Source organism: Ranitomeya variabilis, chromosome 4 (assembly GCF_051348905.1).
Source record: "Ranitomeya variabilis isolate aRanVar5 chromosome 4, aRanVar5.hap1, whole genome shotgun sequence".
NCBI classification, from domain to species: domain Eukaryota; kingdom Metazoa; phylum Chordata; class Amphibia; order Anura; family Dendrobatidae; genus Ranitomeya; species Ranitomeya variabilis.
This window is the reverse complement of record NC_135235.1, coordinates 344,273,316-344,291,794: the sequence shown is the minus strand read 5'-3', so window position 1 is coordinate 344,291,794 and position 18,479 is coordinate 344,273,316. Positions and strand designations below refer to the sequence as shown.

The following is an 18,479-nucleotide window of genomic DNA, read 5'->3' as shown; positions in this document are numbered from 1 at the left end:
CACTTTGTGAGGAGGATGAGGAGGAGTCAATGGAGGAGGAAGACATCCGTCCAGAGGAGGGAGTTAAGGTACCATCTCACAAAACGATTTACCAACGATCACAACCAGCGATACGACCTGGCCGTGATCGTTGGTAAGTCGTTGTGTGGTCGCTGGGGAGCTGTCACACAGACAGCTCTCCAGCGACCAACGATGCCGAGGTTCGCTGGTAACCAGGGTAAACATCGGGTTACTAAGGCTGGTTTCACACTTGCGTTTTTGTCTGCAGCGTTTTTTACCAAAAAAACGCATGCGTTTTTTCCCCCTATATTTAACATTGAAAACGCATGCGTTTTTTGGTGTACGCGTTTGCACGCGTTTGTGAACGCATGCATTTTTTAACTGCATGCGTTCATTTAATAAAATGCAACTTGTAGTATTTTGAGGGGCGTTTTTTTTTTTCCAAAAAAACGCATGCGTTTACATGCGTTTTTTTTTGGACAAAAAAATGCATTGGAGTCAATGGGGACGCATGCGTTTTTTTTGACATGCGTTTGCATGCGTTTTTTTGACGCATGCGTTTTTTTTGGCACCATTGAATTAAGTGTAGATAAAGATGTCTAGACACTGATAAGACTCCCCCATAGCAGCAGGGTTATAAAAGGAAGGTGGGGGGAAGTTTCTGGTCACTTCTCATCAGACTCCAAAGAAGACAGCACCCTGCCCGGACGCATTGTTGGACAAGACACAGAGCAATGTGAGTATATCCTAGCCAATGCATTCATTTTCAATTTTTTGGATCTACATGTCCTAATTTCTTCTATTTTTTTTCTTTCAACACGCATCAGAATGTCTTCTCCGGTTTCCTCGTCTGATGAGGAGTTCCAGCCACGTCAATCAGAAGTGGATCACGTGAGCGAGGTATGTTTTTTGTCCGTCAGCTTGGTAAGTATTGACTGTCACATCGACACATGAGGCAATTTTTTTTTTTAAATTTTATAGAGCACTTCAACTGAGGGACAGAGAGGTACTGAGCAGCGGAGTCAAGGTCCAGGTGGAAGACGGCAGCGGGTATGTATACCAGGCAGACTGTCCTTATTGTAATATTCTTTTAACTTCCTTTCTGTACCCTTGTTTTTCTATACATATTTCTTATATCATCCTTTTCTGAAAGTTGTCTTTCATATTCCTGCCCTTTCTCATCTTCGTGTCTTATTTTTTCCAAATGTGGTTGAGCAAACTTAAATGATTTTGTTTTAATTTTAGGTTTCACAACGGGACGACGACCGGATTGATAATGACCTGCTGATCAGTCTGGTCCAGGAGCGAGTCCCGTTGTGGGACAGCCGGGATCAACAGCACGCCGTCAATAGTGTTCTCCGTCGTTTGTGGAGTGAGGTGGCCCAAGCGTTGTGGGATGGCTGGGAGAATTCCCCGCCACGGGTCCGTAATGCATTTGGTAAGTATTGCACGGTAGTGTGAAGCAACAGACCTTGGCCATGCTCTCTTGACTGTGTGTGATGAAAGAAACTTTTCGTAGTTTCTGTCATCACACACAGTCACGAGAGCACGGCCAAAAGTCCTTATTCTGACCATTATATTTTATTGTTATTTCACAGTGGAGAAAGTAAGGACACGTTGGCGTTCCATGAAGGACCGCTTCAACAAGGACCTACGTGCAGAGAAGAGTGCAGCTAGTGGTTCCGGAGCAAGGCACCGGCTCTACAAATACCACCGTGTGTTGGCCTTCCTGAGACCGGTCCTTCTCATGAGAACGTAAGTATTTCTCACATGCCTCCGGTTGTATTGCATTGACATAATCTGTCACTTTTAATTCCACAGGATGTACCGTCTTGTTATAGTTTGGTATTAATTTTCTGTTTTCTTTTTTCACAGCACACACTGCACGACTGTTGCCACAGGTTCTGGAGCGGTCCTTCAGCCGGCAGCCACGGACCCGTCCCAGCCATCCAGCAGCGCAGCACCAGGTGGGTCTTCCACACTCACTGGAGACCAGGGGGCTGGCCCATCAGGTCTTCCCCTTTCGCAGTCCTCTTTCGCTGCACCCATTTTTGCGGGCTCATCCCGGCAGCGACAGAGGGCTTCGGATAGGTCCCTCATGCCCGAGTTTTTACACTTGAGCTCGGTTTTACATGAAGCTATCAAGGCTTTAGGTGACAGAATGGATGTGACCCATAATCTCTTAAATTGCCGCATCCAGGATGTCGCCAAAAGCGTTGATCAATTGAAAGCCGACCTCAAGAAGCCAGCTCATCATTTTTTCAATCAAATCCTAGAGGGCATGTCGGAACACCTTAGCCCTGATCTCCAGCTGAGTGTGATGCAGGCCTGCAATGTTGCTTTTGTGCAGGCTATGCAGCAGAGTCAGAGTCGTAATGTGGCGGCATATCCAACTGTGCCGTCACTGTCACAAGTAAACACTATTCCTACCTCTGCTGCATACCACTGCACGGCCACCTCTATTCCCTCTACAGGTGTACTCCACTACAGCGCCAACACGATGACGAGTGCTGTTGGACATCCCACCGCCACCACCGTGACGACCGCTGCTCCGGCTTGGACCTCCTCCGCTGACACCACGATGACGCAGGACCCTGGCGTGGCTTATCGGCCCGGCACCCTCCCGATGCAGCAGGACCCATCCATGCAATATCGGACCGGCCCACCCCAGATGCAGCAGGACCCAGGCCTGGCATATCGGACCGGACCCACCCCGATGCAGCAGGACCGAGGCCTGGAATATCTGACCGGACCAACCCCGATGCAGCAGGACCGAGGAGTTGCTTTCCGGGCAGGACACCCCCCGATGCAGCAGGACCCATCCATGGCGTATCGCACCGGGCCCCCCATGATGCAGCACGACCAAGCCATACCTTTCCAGGCAGGACCCACCCTGATGCAGCAGGACCCATCCATGGCTTTCTGTTCCCCCCCACCAGCAATGCAGCAGGACAATGGTATGGGATTTGTTTCCCCCCCCCCAACGAGGCACCAGGATCCTGGAAGGGTTTTTGTTTCCCCCCCCCAACGAGGCACCAGGACCCAGGCGGGAGTTTATCTTTCCCCCCATTGGACTCAGACATTGCCGAGCGCTCCACAATGGAGACTGACTGTGTGGAGCCGGGTCCTGGCGTGTCTCCCGCCCACACTTTACAACATAGCCCAAGAAGACTTCCCCCAACCGGGAAAACCCAACGTAAAACTGGCAAAACGCATAAAAAACAAAAAACTTTAATTATTCCTCCCCCATCACCTACCGATGTGTCTCAACCTTCCAGTGTGTCTCAAGCCCCTCATGTTTTAAGCCCCATCCCCGAACTTCCAGACCCTTCAAGTTTTGTTGCCCATTCTCCTGCCACCTCTGCCTCCTCCACGGTGAGCCAGGCTTCAGTTCTGAATACCCCCCAGTTACGTCACTCAACCCCAAGCCGGCGTGGTTCAACCCGGCGCGGTACCAAAAAATAAATTTGTTTTTTTTTTCCTCAATAAAAAAAAAGGTTATTTGAAACAATTATGTTTGGTTTATTGTGTCTTTCACCGCTCTCAATACACAACAATAAACTTCGTCACACACTTATTCTTTTGGCCTACACATATCTACAGTAGTATAAAATACCAGACAACATCTATATGTGTTTCTTTAGTATACAGATATGAGTTGGCCAAAAAAATAGTATTTATTTCCATACTCTTATTTTTGTACCTAGTGTAGTGTCACTGTACAAAGAGAAAATGGTGGAAATCAAGTTCAGAACTCAACTGAACCGGTCAGATGTCAAAATATATACCTGACCGATTAAGTTGATTACTGCCTTGTATATTCACCATATTCTATATAGCACATTATGTGACAATGGTTGTCAAACAGATGGGACAATTGTTCTCACACTCTACATATCTATGCTCACCAGGCCAGGTGTCAGAAATTGTGAATTCATGATCATGTATATGTTTATCATGAATTTATTATTGCTTACACTTGACTTGATGGATATAGAGACCGTGACAGTCTTGACGCAATGACGTCAACAATATTAGAATTAATAAATACAAATTTTGTACCATTATTATAAGTATGGGGCCCGTGGTTTATATCATTCTTTGAAAACCAAAATAGGGAGTGCAACAGAGGTAAATTACGATGAAAAATTAAAATTTATTACCTCAACAACTATCACCCACTCCTGGTTTTGGATTACAAAATATGATATACATATCTACTGCCCATCTTTGGTCAACCTTTGTTTAGAGAGGAAAAAGATAGTAGACATGGTGAACACAAAAAAGTTTATTAATTAGAAAAATTTGTATCAGGGTTTAATAATTGGTAAACATAAACATACAACAGGACATTTACACAACATTGTCCTGCCATGACACACGTCCAATATCGGACACAAAATAGGCCGCAAATTGGTCCCGCATAAGACCAACGGCTGCAGTTGACCGCATCGGGTGATGCTGAAAATCAGGCAATGGGTGTGCAACAGGTTCATCAAGTTCAATGTGGGGTCGCTCCTTAGCCATTATATAATTGTGTAGCACCACACAGGCTTTGACCACCTCGTCCACTGTTTCCACTTTTAGATTGATGGCTGTTGCAAGAATGCGCCATTTAGCAACAAGAATGCCAAAGCTGCACTCTACGGTTCTTCTGGCCCTGGTCAGTCTGTAGTTGAATATTCTTCTAGTGTGGTCCAAGTCCCTACTAGAATAGGGCTTCAGGAGATTTTCACACATCTGGAAGGCCTCATCCCCAACCATAACAAATGGCAGCGGTGGGCCTTGAGTGTTGGGGAGAGGCTGTGGAGGGGGAAAATTAAAATTGTTGCCATACAACCGACGGCCCATATCCGAGCTCTTGAAGGTTTGGGAATCATTGCCACGGCCAAAAGCTCCAATATCCACGGCGATGAAGCGACACTCCGCATCCGCTATTGCCATAAGCACTACCGAAAAATATTTTTTATAATTATAAAACTCAGATCCGTTTCTGGCAGGTTTGACAATGCGGATGTGCTTTCCATCCACCGCCCCTAAACAGTTTGGGAAATCACACACGTTCAAAAATGTAGTTGAAATTTCCCGCCACATGTCCACGGTGGGTACGGGTATAAACTCCTCACGGAGTGCATTCCATAACGCACGACAGGTGTCCACAACAATTCCGGAGAGGGTTGAGATTCCAAGGCGGTATTGGAAGTGCAGGGAAGATAAACTCTCTCCTGTGGCAAGAAATCTAGAAGAAAAAGAAACAAAAACAAAAAAATTTAAAATCGGCTCTAATGGTGTGTTTTAAAAAAAAAAGAAAAAAAAAACAAACATAGAAAACATGTCATAACAACAAAGTTGACGGTCATTGGTTTAGTTTTGGAACGTACCGTAATGTCACTAACAGACGTTCCTCAGGTGGAATCGCTCTACGGAGCCGTGTGTCCTGTCGCCTTATGGATCCTTCAACACGAGCCAGTAAATCCCGGAAAGAATCTTGAGACATTCTGGTATAATCCTGGAATTTCTCCGGGTTGGCATTCAGCTCCGCATAGAGCGTGTGATATGCTCCACGGCTCTCACGCACTTCAATGATGGGGTGCCTCCAAAAACGCCGACGCTGTCTCCTTCTCCATCTTTGGCGGTTTCGGTCTTGCTCCCAAGCAAAAACACAGGCAAGGAAAATCTTGAAGCTGAACTCCAGTTTGAAATAAAAGTTATCCATAGAAAGATCCATCGTGACACCGGAAACAGTAGCAAGCTCTGAAAATTTCTGTCCCCCTAGGGTCTATATATTGAGAGACAATCATATACGCCCTCTCTATTCCCATTGGTTGTGTCTGGTTATCTTTTTTTTTTTTTTTTTTTTGGAAAAATGTTCAAAAAAACGCAAACGCATGCAAAAACGCATGTAAACGCGTGTAAACGCTGCGTTTTTTTGACACACGCGTTTAACGCATGCGTAAAAAAAACGCAGCGTTTACATGCGTTTACATGCGTTTTTGCACCATGCTTTTTTTTAAAAAACGCATGCGTTCAAAAACGCAAGTGTGAAACCAGCCTAAGCGCAGGGCCGCGCTTAGTAACCCGATGTTTACCCTGGTTACCAAAAAAAACATACAGTACATACTCACCTTTCGGTGTCCGTCAGGTCCCTTGCCGTCTGCTTCCCGCACTGACTGACTGCCGGCCGTAAAGTGAAAGCACAGCACAGCGGTGACGTCACCGCTGCGCACTGCTCTCACTGTACGGCCGGCAGTCAGTCAGTGCAGGAAGCAGACGGCAAGGGACCTGACGGACACCGAAAGGTGAGTATGTACTGTTTGTTTTTTTTTACATTTACGATGGTAACCAGGGCAAACATCGGGTTACTAAGCGTGGTCCAATCTGCTCCTCCTGCTGTCCCTGGGCTCTGACACCGCCAGTTGGTGCCTGGAAGTGCTGTCCGCACAGTCAACAGTCGCTCCTATGTTATTGGGGTTCAGTAACGCCAGCTGTTCCCCAGCTATGTGTGCGGCAATACCTATAATCTGCTCCTCCTGCTGTCCCTGGGCTCTAACACCGCCAGTTGGTGCCTGGAAGTGCTGGCTGCACAGTTAACACTTGCTGCCATGTTATTGGGGTTCAGTAACGTCAGCTGTTCCCCTGCTGTGTATCCGGCAAAGTGTCATGCGACCGCCACGCTGGCACACTATCAGACATTTACATGCCTCCAGTGCAGGCTTCGGCCTACACTCTTCTCCTCCTGCTGTCCCTGGGCTCCAACACCACTGGTTGCTGCCCGGAAGTGCTGTTTACACAGAGCCAAACACCTTGCCAATGTGTTAGTGGGGTTCAGTAACGCCTGCTGTTCCCCTGCTGTGTATTCGGCAACGTGTCATGCGACCGCCACGCTGGCACAACTACTGAAATTTAAGGGAACCTGTCCCCCCCCCAGGCATTTGTTACTGAAAGAGCCACCTTGTGCAGCAGTAATGCTGCACAAGGAAAAGGTGCCTCTTTTCGTTGTGCTCCCTGCACATGCTGAATCTAATACTTATGAAATGTGTCTCCTCACACCGTTAAACCGTCCTGGAGGTGGGACTTTCCTTTGTAATGTGACGCAGCAAAGCCATCATTCCTACCCCCTTGGCGCCGTGCGCCGCCTCCTCAGTGTTGTTTGATTCTGTCCCGGAGCCTGTGCTGTTATGTTATCCCTTGGCCAGGCGCAGTCTTCTGACATCATTTGGTGTCAGGCTGGCTGCGCCTGTGCAGTCGCGTTGGCCGAGATTGCGCCTCGCAGTGTCTTTTGATTTAATCACACTGCGGGCCTGGGATCCATGGGCATGCACAGTGCATATCTTCACCTCTGCCTCTCACTCATCTCCCTCCACCTTCTTCAGACTGTGCACTGTCAGCTGATCCCTAATAGCATGCCACGGCCGTGACGCCGCATAGTCTGAAGAAGCCGGAGGGAGGGAAGTGAGAGGCGAGGATATGCACTGCACATGCCCATGGATCCCAGGCCCGCAGTGGGATTACATTAGACAACACTGCGAGGCGGGATCTCGGGCAGCGCGGCCGCACAGGCGCAGCCAGCCTGACACCAAATGATGTCAGAAGATGGGCAGCGCTAACTGCGCCTGGCCAAGGGATAACATAACAGTGCAGGCTCCGGGACAGAATCAAACAATGCTGAGGAGGCGGTGCACAGCGACAAGGGGGTAGGAATGACGACTGTGCTGCGTCACATTACAAAGGAAAGTCCCACCTCCGGGATGGTTTAATGGTGTGAGGGGACACATTTCATAAGTGTCTAGTTCAGCGTTTGCAAAGAGCATAATTAAAAGATCCAGCTTTTCCTTTTGCAGCATTAGTGCTGTACACGATGGCTCTTTCAGTAACAAATGCCTGGGGGGTTTAAAGGTTCCCTTTCAACTTGCTCCAGTGCAGGCTTCGGCCTACACTCTGCTCCTCTGCTCCTCCTGCAGAGCCTGGGCTCTAACACAGCCAGTTGGTGCACGGAAGTGCTGGCTGCACAAAGCAAAACACCCGCCAATGTGTCAGTGGGGTTCAGCAATGCCAGCTGTTCCCCTGCTGTGTAGCCAGCATCGTGTCCTGCAAACGCCACGCAGACACAAAGCTGCCGCCAGTGCAGGCTTCAGCCTACACTCTGCTCCTCTGCTCCTCCTGCTGACCCTGAGCTCTAACACCGCCAGTTGGTGCCAGGAAGGGCTGGCTGCACAGAGCAAAACACCCGCCAATGTGTCAGTGGGGTTCAGCAATGCCAGCTGTTCCCCTGCTGTGTAGCCGGCAACGTGTCCTGCAAACGCCACGCAGACACAACTGTTGTGAATTTGGATTCTGGGCTCCCCCGGTGGCTACTGGTGGAATTGAACTTGTGACATCATCTTCCCTGTTCACCTGTTCTGATTAGATCTGGGTGTCGCTATATAACCTGGCTTCTCTGTTAGATGCTTGCCGGTCAACAATGTTATCAGAAGCCTCTCTGTGCTTGTTCCTGCTCCCAGACATCTACTAGATAAGTTGGACATTCGTCCATGTTTTGTTTTTGTATTTTGGTTCCAGTTCACAGCTGCAGTTTCGTTACTGTGTCTGGAAAGCTCTTGTTGATCAGGAATTGCCACTCTGGTATTATGAGTTAATGCCAGAGTCCTAAAGTAATTTCTGGATGTGTTTTGTTAGGGTTTTCTACTGACCATGAAAGTATGCTTTCTGTCTTCTGCTATCTAGAAAGCGGACCTCAAATTTGCTAAAACTATTTTCCTGCTGCGTTTGTTGTTTCATCTCATATCACCGCCAATATATGTGGGGGGCCTCTGTCTCCTTTTTGGGTATTTCTCTAGAGGTGAGTCAGGTCTTATATTTTCCCTCTGCTAGCATTATTTAGTTCTCCGGCCGGCGCTGGGCATATAGGGATAAAAAGTAGGACATGCTACCTGGCTACTTCTAGATGATGCGGTAGGTTTAGTTCATGGTCAGTACAGTTACATCTTCCAAGAGCTTGTTCCTATAGAGGCTTATGCTAGTTCTCTGGCCATGGAGATCATGACACACAACTGACCTAAAACTGCCGCCAGTGCAGGCTTCAGCCTACACTCTGCTCCCTCTGCTCCTCCTGCTGACCCTGGGCTCTAACACCGCCAGTTGGTGCCCGGAAGTGCTAGCTGCACAGAGCAAAACACCCGCCAATGTGTCAGTGGGGTTCAGCAACGCCAGCTGTTCCCCTGCTGTGTAGCTGGCATCGTGTCCTGCAAACACCACGCAGACACAAGAACTGAAATTGAAGGGAACCTGTCCCCCCCCAGGCGTTTGTATGTATTACAGCCACCTTGTACAGCAGTAATGCTGCATTTGTACAAGGTGGCTCATTAAGTTATTCTCCTTGCACACGTCAAACTCAACACGTATAAAATGTGTCCCCTGAGACCATTAAAATGTCCCTCAGGTGTGACTTTCCTTTGTAATGACACGCAGCAACCCCCTTGGTAGCGCTGCCCGTCTTCTGACATCATTGTTTGGCTGGCTGCGCCTCTGCGGCCTCCCTGCCCGACACAACGCCCCTCGGTGTCTTATTTATTTAGACTGCGAGGGTGTGATTGATGTGCATGAGCAGTGCATATCTTCACCTGTCAGTCATCTCCTTCCGCCTTCTTCAGACTGTGCGGCTTCATGGCCGTGGCATGCTATAAGGGATCAGCTGACGCCGCACAGTCTGAAGCAGGTGTGAATGGTGATTAACGTGTGCACTACTGATAGAGGTGCAAAGGTAGGTTCCCACACCTTATAAATTAAAGAAAGAACCTTGCACTCAACTTAATGCTTGTGTGATTTTATTGTAGCACCCAAAAAACGTCCACAATCAGGACCTTCCTCAGTTACTACAGGTGAGAAAATACATACACCAAAATAATATAAACCAACAAAAGTATATACAAAATACCAAGATTAAAATAACGGCAATCGGGGAGCATCGAAAAATAAGCAGGTCAGATAAGCAAAAAGGTGTAGACATCTGAAAATGTCATGCAGAGGACGACAAAGTATTGAGACACCCCTTGTCTACTATGGGAAGTAGGGATAAAAAGAGGAAAGAATGTGACACGTACCGTACTGTATTGAAACACGGGTATAGGAGACGGTATTGTCTCATGGCACATGCTTAATCAGCGTCTAAAGGTAATAAAAATAATAAAAACGGGTGTAAGCTGAAGTAAAGTGGTGTGTCAGGTGAAAGCTAGATCAGAAGAGTACCTTATCAATGCGCTGGGCGAAATGTATAACACTGGGAGCTGTTAAGGATCTAAATAAGTAAAGCACCTGAGTAAGTCTAAACACCATTACAAAGTTCATAGATGTGGATGGATAGAACATGGAGCGGATATTACCTGTGAGGACCTGGTGACGTGTGCCGGTATCAGACGCGGTGTCCAGGTGTAAGGACCCGAGTGAGAGGCGAACATATGTACTGTGCAAGGCCATGAATCCCAGGCCTGCAGTGTGAATAAATGAAAAGACACTGCGGGGCTGGGAGTCATGGGCATCGCGAACTGCACCGGCCGACATCAAATGATGTCAGAAGATGGGCAGCGCTAACAGCGCATGGCCAAGGGATAGCACAACAGTGCAGACTCCTATACAGCAAAAAGCGACGCTCATGAGGCCCCGCCCAGCACCAAGGTGGTATTTTTGCCAGCTATGCTGCGTCTCATTAAGAAGGAAACTCCCGCCTCCAAGACAGTTTGACTGTATAAGGGGCTAAATGTTATACATGTTTCATTCAGCGTGTGCAAGGAGCAAAATTAAAAGAGCAACCTTTGACTTGTGCAGCATTACTGCTGCACAAGGTGGCTCTTCTAGTTTGTAACACCTGAGGGGGGGGGGGTTAAAGGTTACCTTTACAATTGGCTCTTCAATCTGCTCCTCCTGCTGTTCCTTGGCTCTAACACCGCCAGTTGGTGCCAGGAAGTGCTCTCCGCACAGTCAACAGTCGCTCCTCTGTTATTGGGGTTCAGTAACGTCAGCTGTTCCCCAGCTGCATGTGCGGCAATACCTCCAATCTGCTCCTCCTGCTGTCCATGGGCTCTGACACCGCCAGTTGGTGCCTGGAAGTGCTGTCTGCACAGTCAACAGTCGCTCCTCTGTTATTGGGGTTCAGTAACGCCAGCTGTTCCCCAGCTGTGTGTGCGGCAATACCTCCAATCTGCTCCTCCTGCAGACCCTGGGCTCTAACACCGCCAGTTGGTGCCCGGAAGGGCTGGCTGCACAGAGCAAAACACCCGCCAATGTGTCAGTGGAGTTCAGTAACGCCAGCTGTTCCCCTGCTGTGTAGCGGGCAACGTGTCCTGCAAACGCCACACAGACACAAAGCTGCCTCCAGTGCAGGCTTCGGCCTACACTATGCTCCTCTGCTCCTCCTGCTGACCCTGGGCTCTAATACCGCCAGTTGGTGCTCGGAAGTGCTGGCTGCACAGAGAAAAACACCGGCCAATGTGTCAGTGGGTTTCAGCGACGCCTGCTGTTCCCCTGCTGTGTAGCCGGCATCGTATCCTGCAAACGCCACGCAGACACAACAGACCTCCAAATGCCTCCAGAGCATGCTCCCCCTGCTGACCCTTTGCTCCAACACCACTAGTTGGGGCTCTAGGAAGGAAGACAATCTTGAATAGGTCCCCATCCTGGTTCCAGTACCGTCAGCTGGTTCCGGGTAGAGCCTTTGGCTAAGGTGCCTCCTTCTGGGTATCCGAGTTCCACCAACGTCAGGTGGTCCTTGGTAGTGCTTTCAGGCACGGGTACCTCCTGCTTAGTAACCGGGTTCCAGTAATGTCAGCTGGTCCTCGGTAGTTCCATTGGCTCTTGGACCTTCGGCTACCCATCCGGGTTCCAGTACCGTCAGCTGGTTTTCGGCAGTGTCTTTTGCTCTTGTACCTTCTGCTCCCCATCCTGGTTCCAGTACCGTCAGCTGGTTCCGGGTAGAGCCTTTGGCTAAGGTGCCTCCTTCTGGGTATCCGAGTTCCACCAACGTCAGGTGGTCCTTGGTAGTGCTTTCAGGCACGGGTACCTCCTGCGTAGTAACCGGGTTGCAGTAACGTCAGCTGGTTCTCGGTAGTTCCATTGGCTCTTGGACCTTCGGCTACCCATCTGGGTTCCAGTACCGTCAGCTGGTTCTCGGCATTTTCTCAGCCTTCTTGTACCTTCTGCTACATTTCCAAGTTCAAGACCCTAAAGACGACGACCCGGAAGACCACCCCTAAGATGACGACGACACCAGAGACGACAACCACTGAGATGACGACGACCCTGGAGACGATGACCCTGAAGACCACCCCGATGACGACGACGACGACCCTGGAGACGACGACATGGAAGACCGAGAAGCAGAAGAACAAGAGGCTGCAGAACAAAGAGCAGAAGAACATTAAGCAAAAGATATTATCTAAATTATAAGCAGAAGAAGACTAAGCAGTGAATGGGGGTGAGATTGTTCCTCCTCGTGGTGCCCCTGGATAAAGCCTGATGCTGCAGGCCAAACTGAACGCTGACAAATGTAACTCTTTTATGACAGGCAGAACGGAAGGTGTAATCTTCAATCTTTTATAGATAACAACTACAGGAATGCCTGTCACAAATAAGAATATGATGAAGAAGTAGAATATGAAGAAGAATAATAGTTTAATAAAAAGAATATGAAGAATGTAACAAAAAAAATAATAGGTAGAAGATGAAGAAGAAGATGAATAAGATGAAGAAGAAGTTGATGTCAAAGATGCTGATGATGATGAAGAAGAAAGTGTGGGAGAAGTAAAAAAAAAGGTGAAGGGCGTGGAAGTAGTGACACATCAATATCTGACAAAAAAAAAAAATTCTTAACATAGTCAATATCTTTGTAACTCCGAACATCTTAAAAAAAAATAAAATTCCTGCTATTCTATTTGATTTGGCTAAACCTCTATGCCTTTAATGTATCCGCCACCTCCCCCAATACATCCTACATTATTCTTAGTTGTTTTCCTTCATGTAGAATGAACCTACAAGGAAAGAAAGGGTTTATTTTAATTCCGATATTTACGTCCCAATGACTTGCATTGGTATCGGGTATCGGTATCGGCGAGATCCGATATTTTGCCGGTATCGGCCGATCCAATCCGATACCGATACTTTCCGATATCGGAAGGTATCGCTCAACACTACTCTTGATACAACTCTTTCCTTTGCTTCCTCTGGTCCATGTTGAGTGTGATACACACCATGTCAACAAACAGCACAGTGAGTGTCTGTACCCATATATGCAGGACCACTCACTCATCCAAGATTGTAGACACCTGTGATGCTAGTTATTGGACACACCTTGATTTAACATGTCCCTTTTGTCACATTATTTTCAGGGGTACCATCATTTCTGTCCAGGCCTATTTCATGAGTTTTATTTATTTTTTTAAATTCTGTGGAAGAATGGTTGAAAAGCAATGTCTGACTTTCAATTGTTCATTTTCGTAGATCTTTTATTTATTATTACTTTTGTCAGATTCAAGTTATTTATGTGACCATTGTGGGTTTTTCTGTCATTAAATGAGGGGTACCAACAATTTTGACCACGTGTGTATATGCCGGAGCAGACTTTGAATAGCCTGCGGAAGGAGATGGTGATTCTAAAAGAAGAGGAGAAAGCAGAGGAGGATGCAGAAGGGATAACATTGTCACTAAGTTCAAGACTGTAGTCACACAGGCGGGTGCCAAAGGCAGGGTGGATTACTGTGATTGAGGGAGGCTGGTGATAACAGACAAACTGTTGTGGAGGATGCAAGATCCAAGGAACAAATGGAGAAAGAAAAGGTGCTGGTCGAGCAACTGTTAGATGAAGAGGATTATCCTCCCCTCTCTGTTGTTCGTGGATGGCGGGAGGGGACGGAGGACACGAGCCTCATTGTTACCAAGCCACCAACACAGCATGGGCTTGGACCTTATGGTAGAGCCCGACATGTGAGTGCATTCTTGCTGCAACATGATCCCCATATAGTTATGATTAGAAATACTGCTGACTACTGGGTTTCCAATCTGTTAGATCCATGTTATAAAACCAAATTTTGCCACATGCTTTCCGCCCTGGAAAGGACCCGAGAATGCTGGAGTATCACCCTTTTACACAGCCTTAAGAGGGATTTTCCCCAAGACAGCAGTGAAGTACACAGTTTACATCACAGCTCTAGGAGGGGGCAGGAATAAGCAAGGCTAGATGGAGGCCCCCCATGACTGTGCTTGGACATGGGGCTTTATTCAAAATTTGTGCCGGGCTCGTATGATTGGGTGATAGGAGAGTCATGGGAGGGGTTTTTAGTGGGAGGTGTGGGGCTATATAGGGGAAAAAGTGCGGAAAAAGGTCACACTTTTTCACAAGGAAGCCTGGGACAGAGAGTGCAGCCCCCCACCTAGCGGTTTGAGGTACCTGATCACGGTATGCAGTCAGTGGACGCATTGGGGTGCCTGAGGGACGTTGCCAGGTCCAGAAGGGGAGGATGGCAGAAGGAGCAGCTGCCAGCGTCTCTCGGATCAGCAGGAGCACAGGACGCCAGCAGCAGGCATGTCAGGCGCACGAGGCCCCCACAGAGACTCTCACCTGAGGTGAGCACACGCGGCAGGCGCAGGCCTAGGAGCCCCTCTGGGGACCCTGCGGAGGCCAGGTGCAGCGGTGCGGTGTCCCCCCGCTGTGCCCCCTCCGGCAGGGATCCTCCTAGCCGGCCGGCTGGTGCAGGTAGCAGAAGTGGCGTACAGGGTGGAAGAGCCGCACCGGAAGTGAGGCCTGCAGCGTCGCGGCAGGCTGCACCGAGGACCAGGAGTACAGCTGGAGGAAGAACGGATCCCATGAGCAGTGTCGCTGCAGTGAGGGCTGGAGTGAGCACGTCAGCGGCGGCTGACACCGGCATTGTAGGGGGCAGCGCGGCGGACAACAGAAGTATGGCACCAGGAGCGGGGCCCATCAGAGGAAGCGCGGGCGGATGGACTGCGGCGGGTGCTGTGGTGCAGGAGACGTCCAGGCGACAGGAGGCAGAAGAGGCGTATCGGACGAGAGGTGCGGCGGGCAGTGGGGCTACACTGCCTGGCAGGCATGGAGGGAGAGAGCCGGACAGGGAGCAGCGGATTACGGAGCAAGCACGGTCCAGGTCCGGGAGAAGATCGGTCGGGCGAGGTTCGGCAGACGCTCCGGTCCCCCCAGGAGACGTGGAGGCCAGGGGCGCGGGCCAGGAGCAGAGCAGTTGCGATGAAGATTTGTTTTCTGACAACGAGCCAGAGGTGGAGGGGGAGCAGCTGGATTCAGGACGCACAGCTGGCAGGGACACAGCACCTGCGCAGCTCAGTGAGTACCAACCCATGTACAGATTGTTGCCCAGGGGGGTTTTAGGGGCTGAGGTTAGGGGTAATCAGGTGCCCGGGAGCGGGTCGGTGGAGCCTGGGCTGAGTGAGGTATTGGTGAGGGTGTCGCAATTGTTGAGCAGCTTGCAGAGCGGGGCAGTGAGAGAGGCTGGGGCTTTGCCGGTCGGGGCATGGCTTCCAGGGGCGGGGGTTTCGGCGCAGTCGATACCTGATTCGGGTAGACCGTTAGTGATCGAGCAGTCGCCATCGGTGTCTGGGGTGTCCGTATCCGTGCAAACTGAGACAGATAAAGGGGACACGGTGAAGTTGGATGATAGGGCTAAAGGTGAGGTGTATGTTTGTTTCGAGGGGCCGTTGGGCGCTCATTTGAAGAAGGAGGTTAAGGAAAAGCTTTGGCGTGACGATTATGTGGAAATTTTTTCCTTAATCCCGTTACAGAAGTTTAATCTCGATAAGGGGAAAAAGGAGGATAGCAAGAAGGAGGAAGAAGAAAAGAGGAGGTGGCGGCTTATACCGCAGACGTTTGTTAATTGGTTGCAGGCGTTTGCAATCTTAGCGAGCGTAATAGGTGAGAAGTCTCCGGAGAATTGTTCCGGCTTATTTTGCTATCTGGATGCGATTGGGGAAGCTCACCGTACTTATGGTGGGCAGGCCTGGTTGCGCTATGATGAACAGTTTAGGCAAAGGAAGGCGGTCAGGGGTCACAGGGAGCAAAAGAGAAAACAGGAACGAGCTGGCAATTTAACGAGGGCCAGTGCACATTTGGGAACACCTGCAAGTTTAAACATGTGTGCGCCCACTGTAACGGAGGTTCACATGGGGCCTCCAAATGTTTTAAAAAAGCAAGAGGCAAGCCGGCAGTGGGTGCCGGTCAAGAGGGAGACGCCGGTGAGGTTGGAAAGGATGGCCCCCTTTCTAAGTAGGTATCCTGATCGGGAGAAGGCCGGTGTTATTAGTAAAGGTTTTGCGGAGGGTTTTCACATCCCTCCTCCTGACCATGTGGTTCCGTTTTCAGTTAAAAATTTGAGGTCGACTGCGGTTCATGCTGTAGTGGTCAGTGACAAGTTGGAAAAGGAGGTGGAGTTGGGGAGAACGGCCTGCCGTTTCCTTGTTTACCGGTTGAAGGGATGATCATCTCCCCGTTGGGGGTGGTCCCAAAAAAGGAACCGAATAAATTTCGTTTAATTCACCATTTGTCATACCCGAAGGGGTTGTTGGTTAACGACGGCATTTCGCAAGAGTTGTGTTCAGTTGTTTATACGTCATTCGACATGGCGGTGCACTGGGTGCGTTGTTATGGGTCTGGAGCTTTGTTGGCTAAGACGGATGTAGAGTAGGCCTTTAGATTGCTTCCGATTCACCCGGACAGTATTCTGTTGTTGGGATGTTTCTGGAATGATGGTTATTATTTGGACAGATGTCTACCGATGGGTTGTGCCATTTCATGTTCCTTGTTCGAGATGTTTAGTACCTTTCTAGAATGGGTTGTCAGAGAGGTGGCCGGTGTTCAGTCCGTCATTCATTATTTGGATGATTTTTTGTTTATAGGTCCGCCCGATTCGAATGTGTGCAGAAACATTTTGGCCGCCATGGAGTGGGTGGCGGACCTTTTTGGTGTTCCCCTCGCTAAAGAAAAAACTGAGGGCCCTTGTACGGTTTTAAGTTTTCTGGGTATTCTGATAGACTCGGAAAAAATGGAATGCTGGTTGCCTGAGGATAAATTGTTGTCCCTGAAACAAGAGGTTGGTCGCGCTGTCAGGCTCAAGAAGGTGATGTTGAAAGAGTTGCAGTCTTTGCTCGGTCAGTTGAATTTTGCATGTAGAATTATGCCCATTGGACGAATATTTTGCCGGAGGTTGCCCAGAGCGATGGCGGGGTGCGGTCCCCGCATCATTTCATTCGACTTGGTCAAGAGCATAAGGGCGATTTGTTGGTATGGCAGAGTTTTTTTGTGCAATATAACAGTCACTCTCTGATACAGCAGCAGTTGGTTAATAATTTTGATTGCGAGATTTACACGGACGCAGCCGGAAGCGTTGGTTATGGGGCCTATTGTGCTGGACAGTGGAGTGTTGGAACATGGCCGGATAGTTGACACGAGAGCAGTTTCACAAGGAATCTCGCTTTGTTGGAGCTGTTTCTCATTGTGGTGGCTATGTTCATTTGGGGTGATGCGTTTGCGAATCGCAGAATTAGATTTCATTGCGACAATATGAGCGTGGTGTCCGTGATCAACACGATGTCGGCATCTTCGCCTCCTGTGATAAAGTTGGTGAGAAATCTTGTCTTGAGATGTCTGGAGATCAATGCATGGATTTCAGCAGTGCATGTACCTGGCGTGCAAAATTCCTTAGCAGATGCCTTATCTCGCTTACAGTGGGAGCTGGCACCAGAAGCGGAAGCGTCAGCAGCGGTATGCCCTTCGCACTTGTGGCTGATTCCTACGGAGGAGCAGGACGGTTGATTCGGGCCTCGGTGACGAGTCAGACTTGGGCGGCTTATGAAGCATCATGGAATATCTGGCAGAGTTCGGTGTTACATTGGGGGGCGTTAAGGTCTGAGGACGACAAGTTGTTAGCCGTCTTGTGTTTGCTTGGTAGGGCTGCAGATTCAGGCTGGTCTATCTCTAAGGTAAATAAATTTGTGGCTGGATTAGCTTTTGGTTTCAAGCTAGAGGGCTCAGTTGATGTGACAAAAAATTTTCTGGTGTGGCAAGCATTGAGAGTTTTTCGGAGGGGTATTAGAAGTGTTGACGGGCGCCGGCCTATATATTTTAATGTCCTTGAACGTTTAGGCTGCATTTTGCATGGTATGTGCTGCTCTCATTTTGAATCAGTATTGTTTCGTTTGGCTTTTTCTTTGGCCTTTTTCGGGGCTTTACGAATAGGGGAGTTGGTGTCACGTAGCAGGGTCAGCGCGGGTGGTTTATTGGCTCAGGATGTTGATTTTTGGACGGGTGGTATCGTATTTTGGATACGGCGTTCCAAGACGGATCAAGCCGGGGTGGGACAAAGGGTTGTGTTGGGTAGAGTTCCGGGGTCATTGATGTGCCCGGAACAGTGTTTAAGGGCATATTGGAGTTTATGGGCCGGTCGTGCGGGCCCATTGTTGTGCCATCA

At 49.1% G+C, this 18,479-nt stretch overlaps 1 protein-coding gene across 1 annotated transcript; it reads left to right on the top strand.

The window, feature by feature from the left end:
* Nucleotides 1–713: 713 nt before the first annotated feature.
* On the top strand, nucleotides 714–16,491 carry LOC143767874 (uncharacterized). Its single transcript, XM_077256398.1, has 6 exons — nucleotides 714–900; nucleotides 982–1,050; nucleotides 1,246–1,438; nucleotides 1,599–1,755; nucleotides 1,876–2,732; nucleotides 16,376–16,491. Exons 1-6 carry the CDS (start codon nucleotides 829–831, stop codon nucleotides 16,489–16,491), a joined length of 1,464 nt encoding a protein of 487 aa, XP_077112513.1. The 5' UTR covers nucleotides 714–828.
* The last annotated feature ends 1,988 nt before the right edge of the window (nucleotides 16,492–18,479 follow it).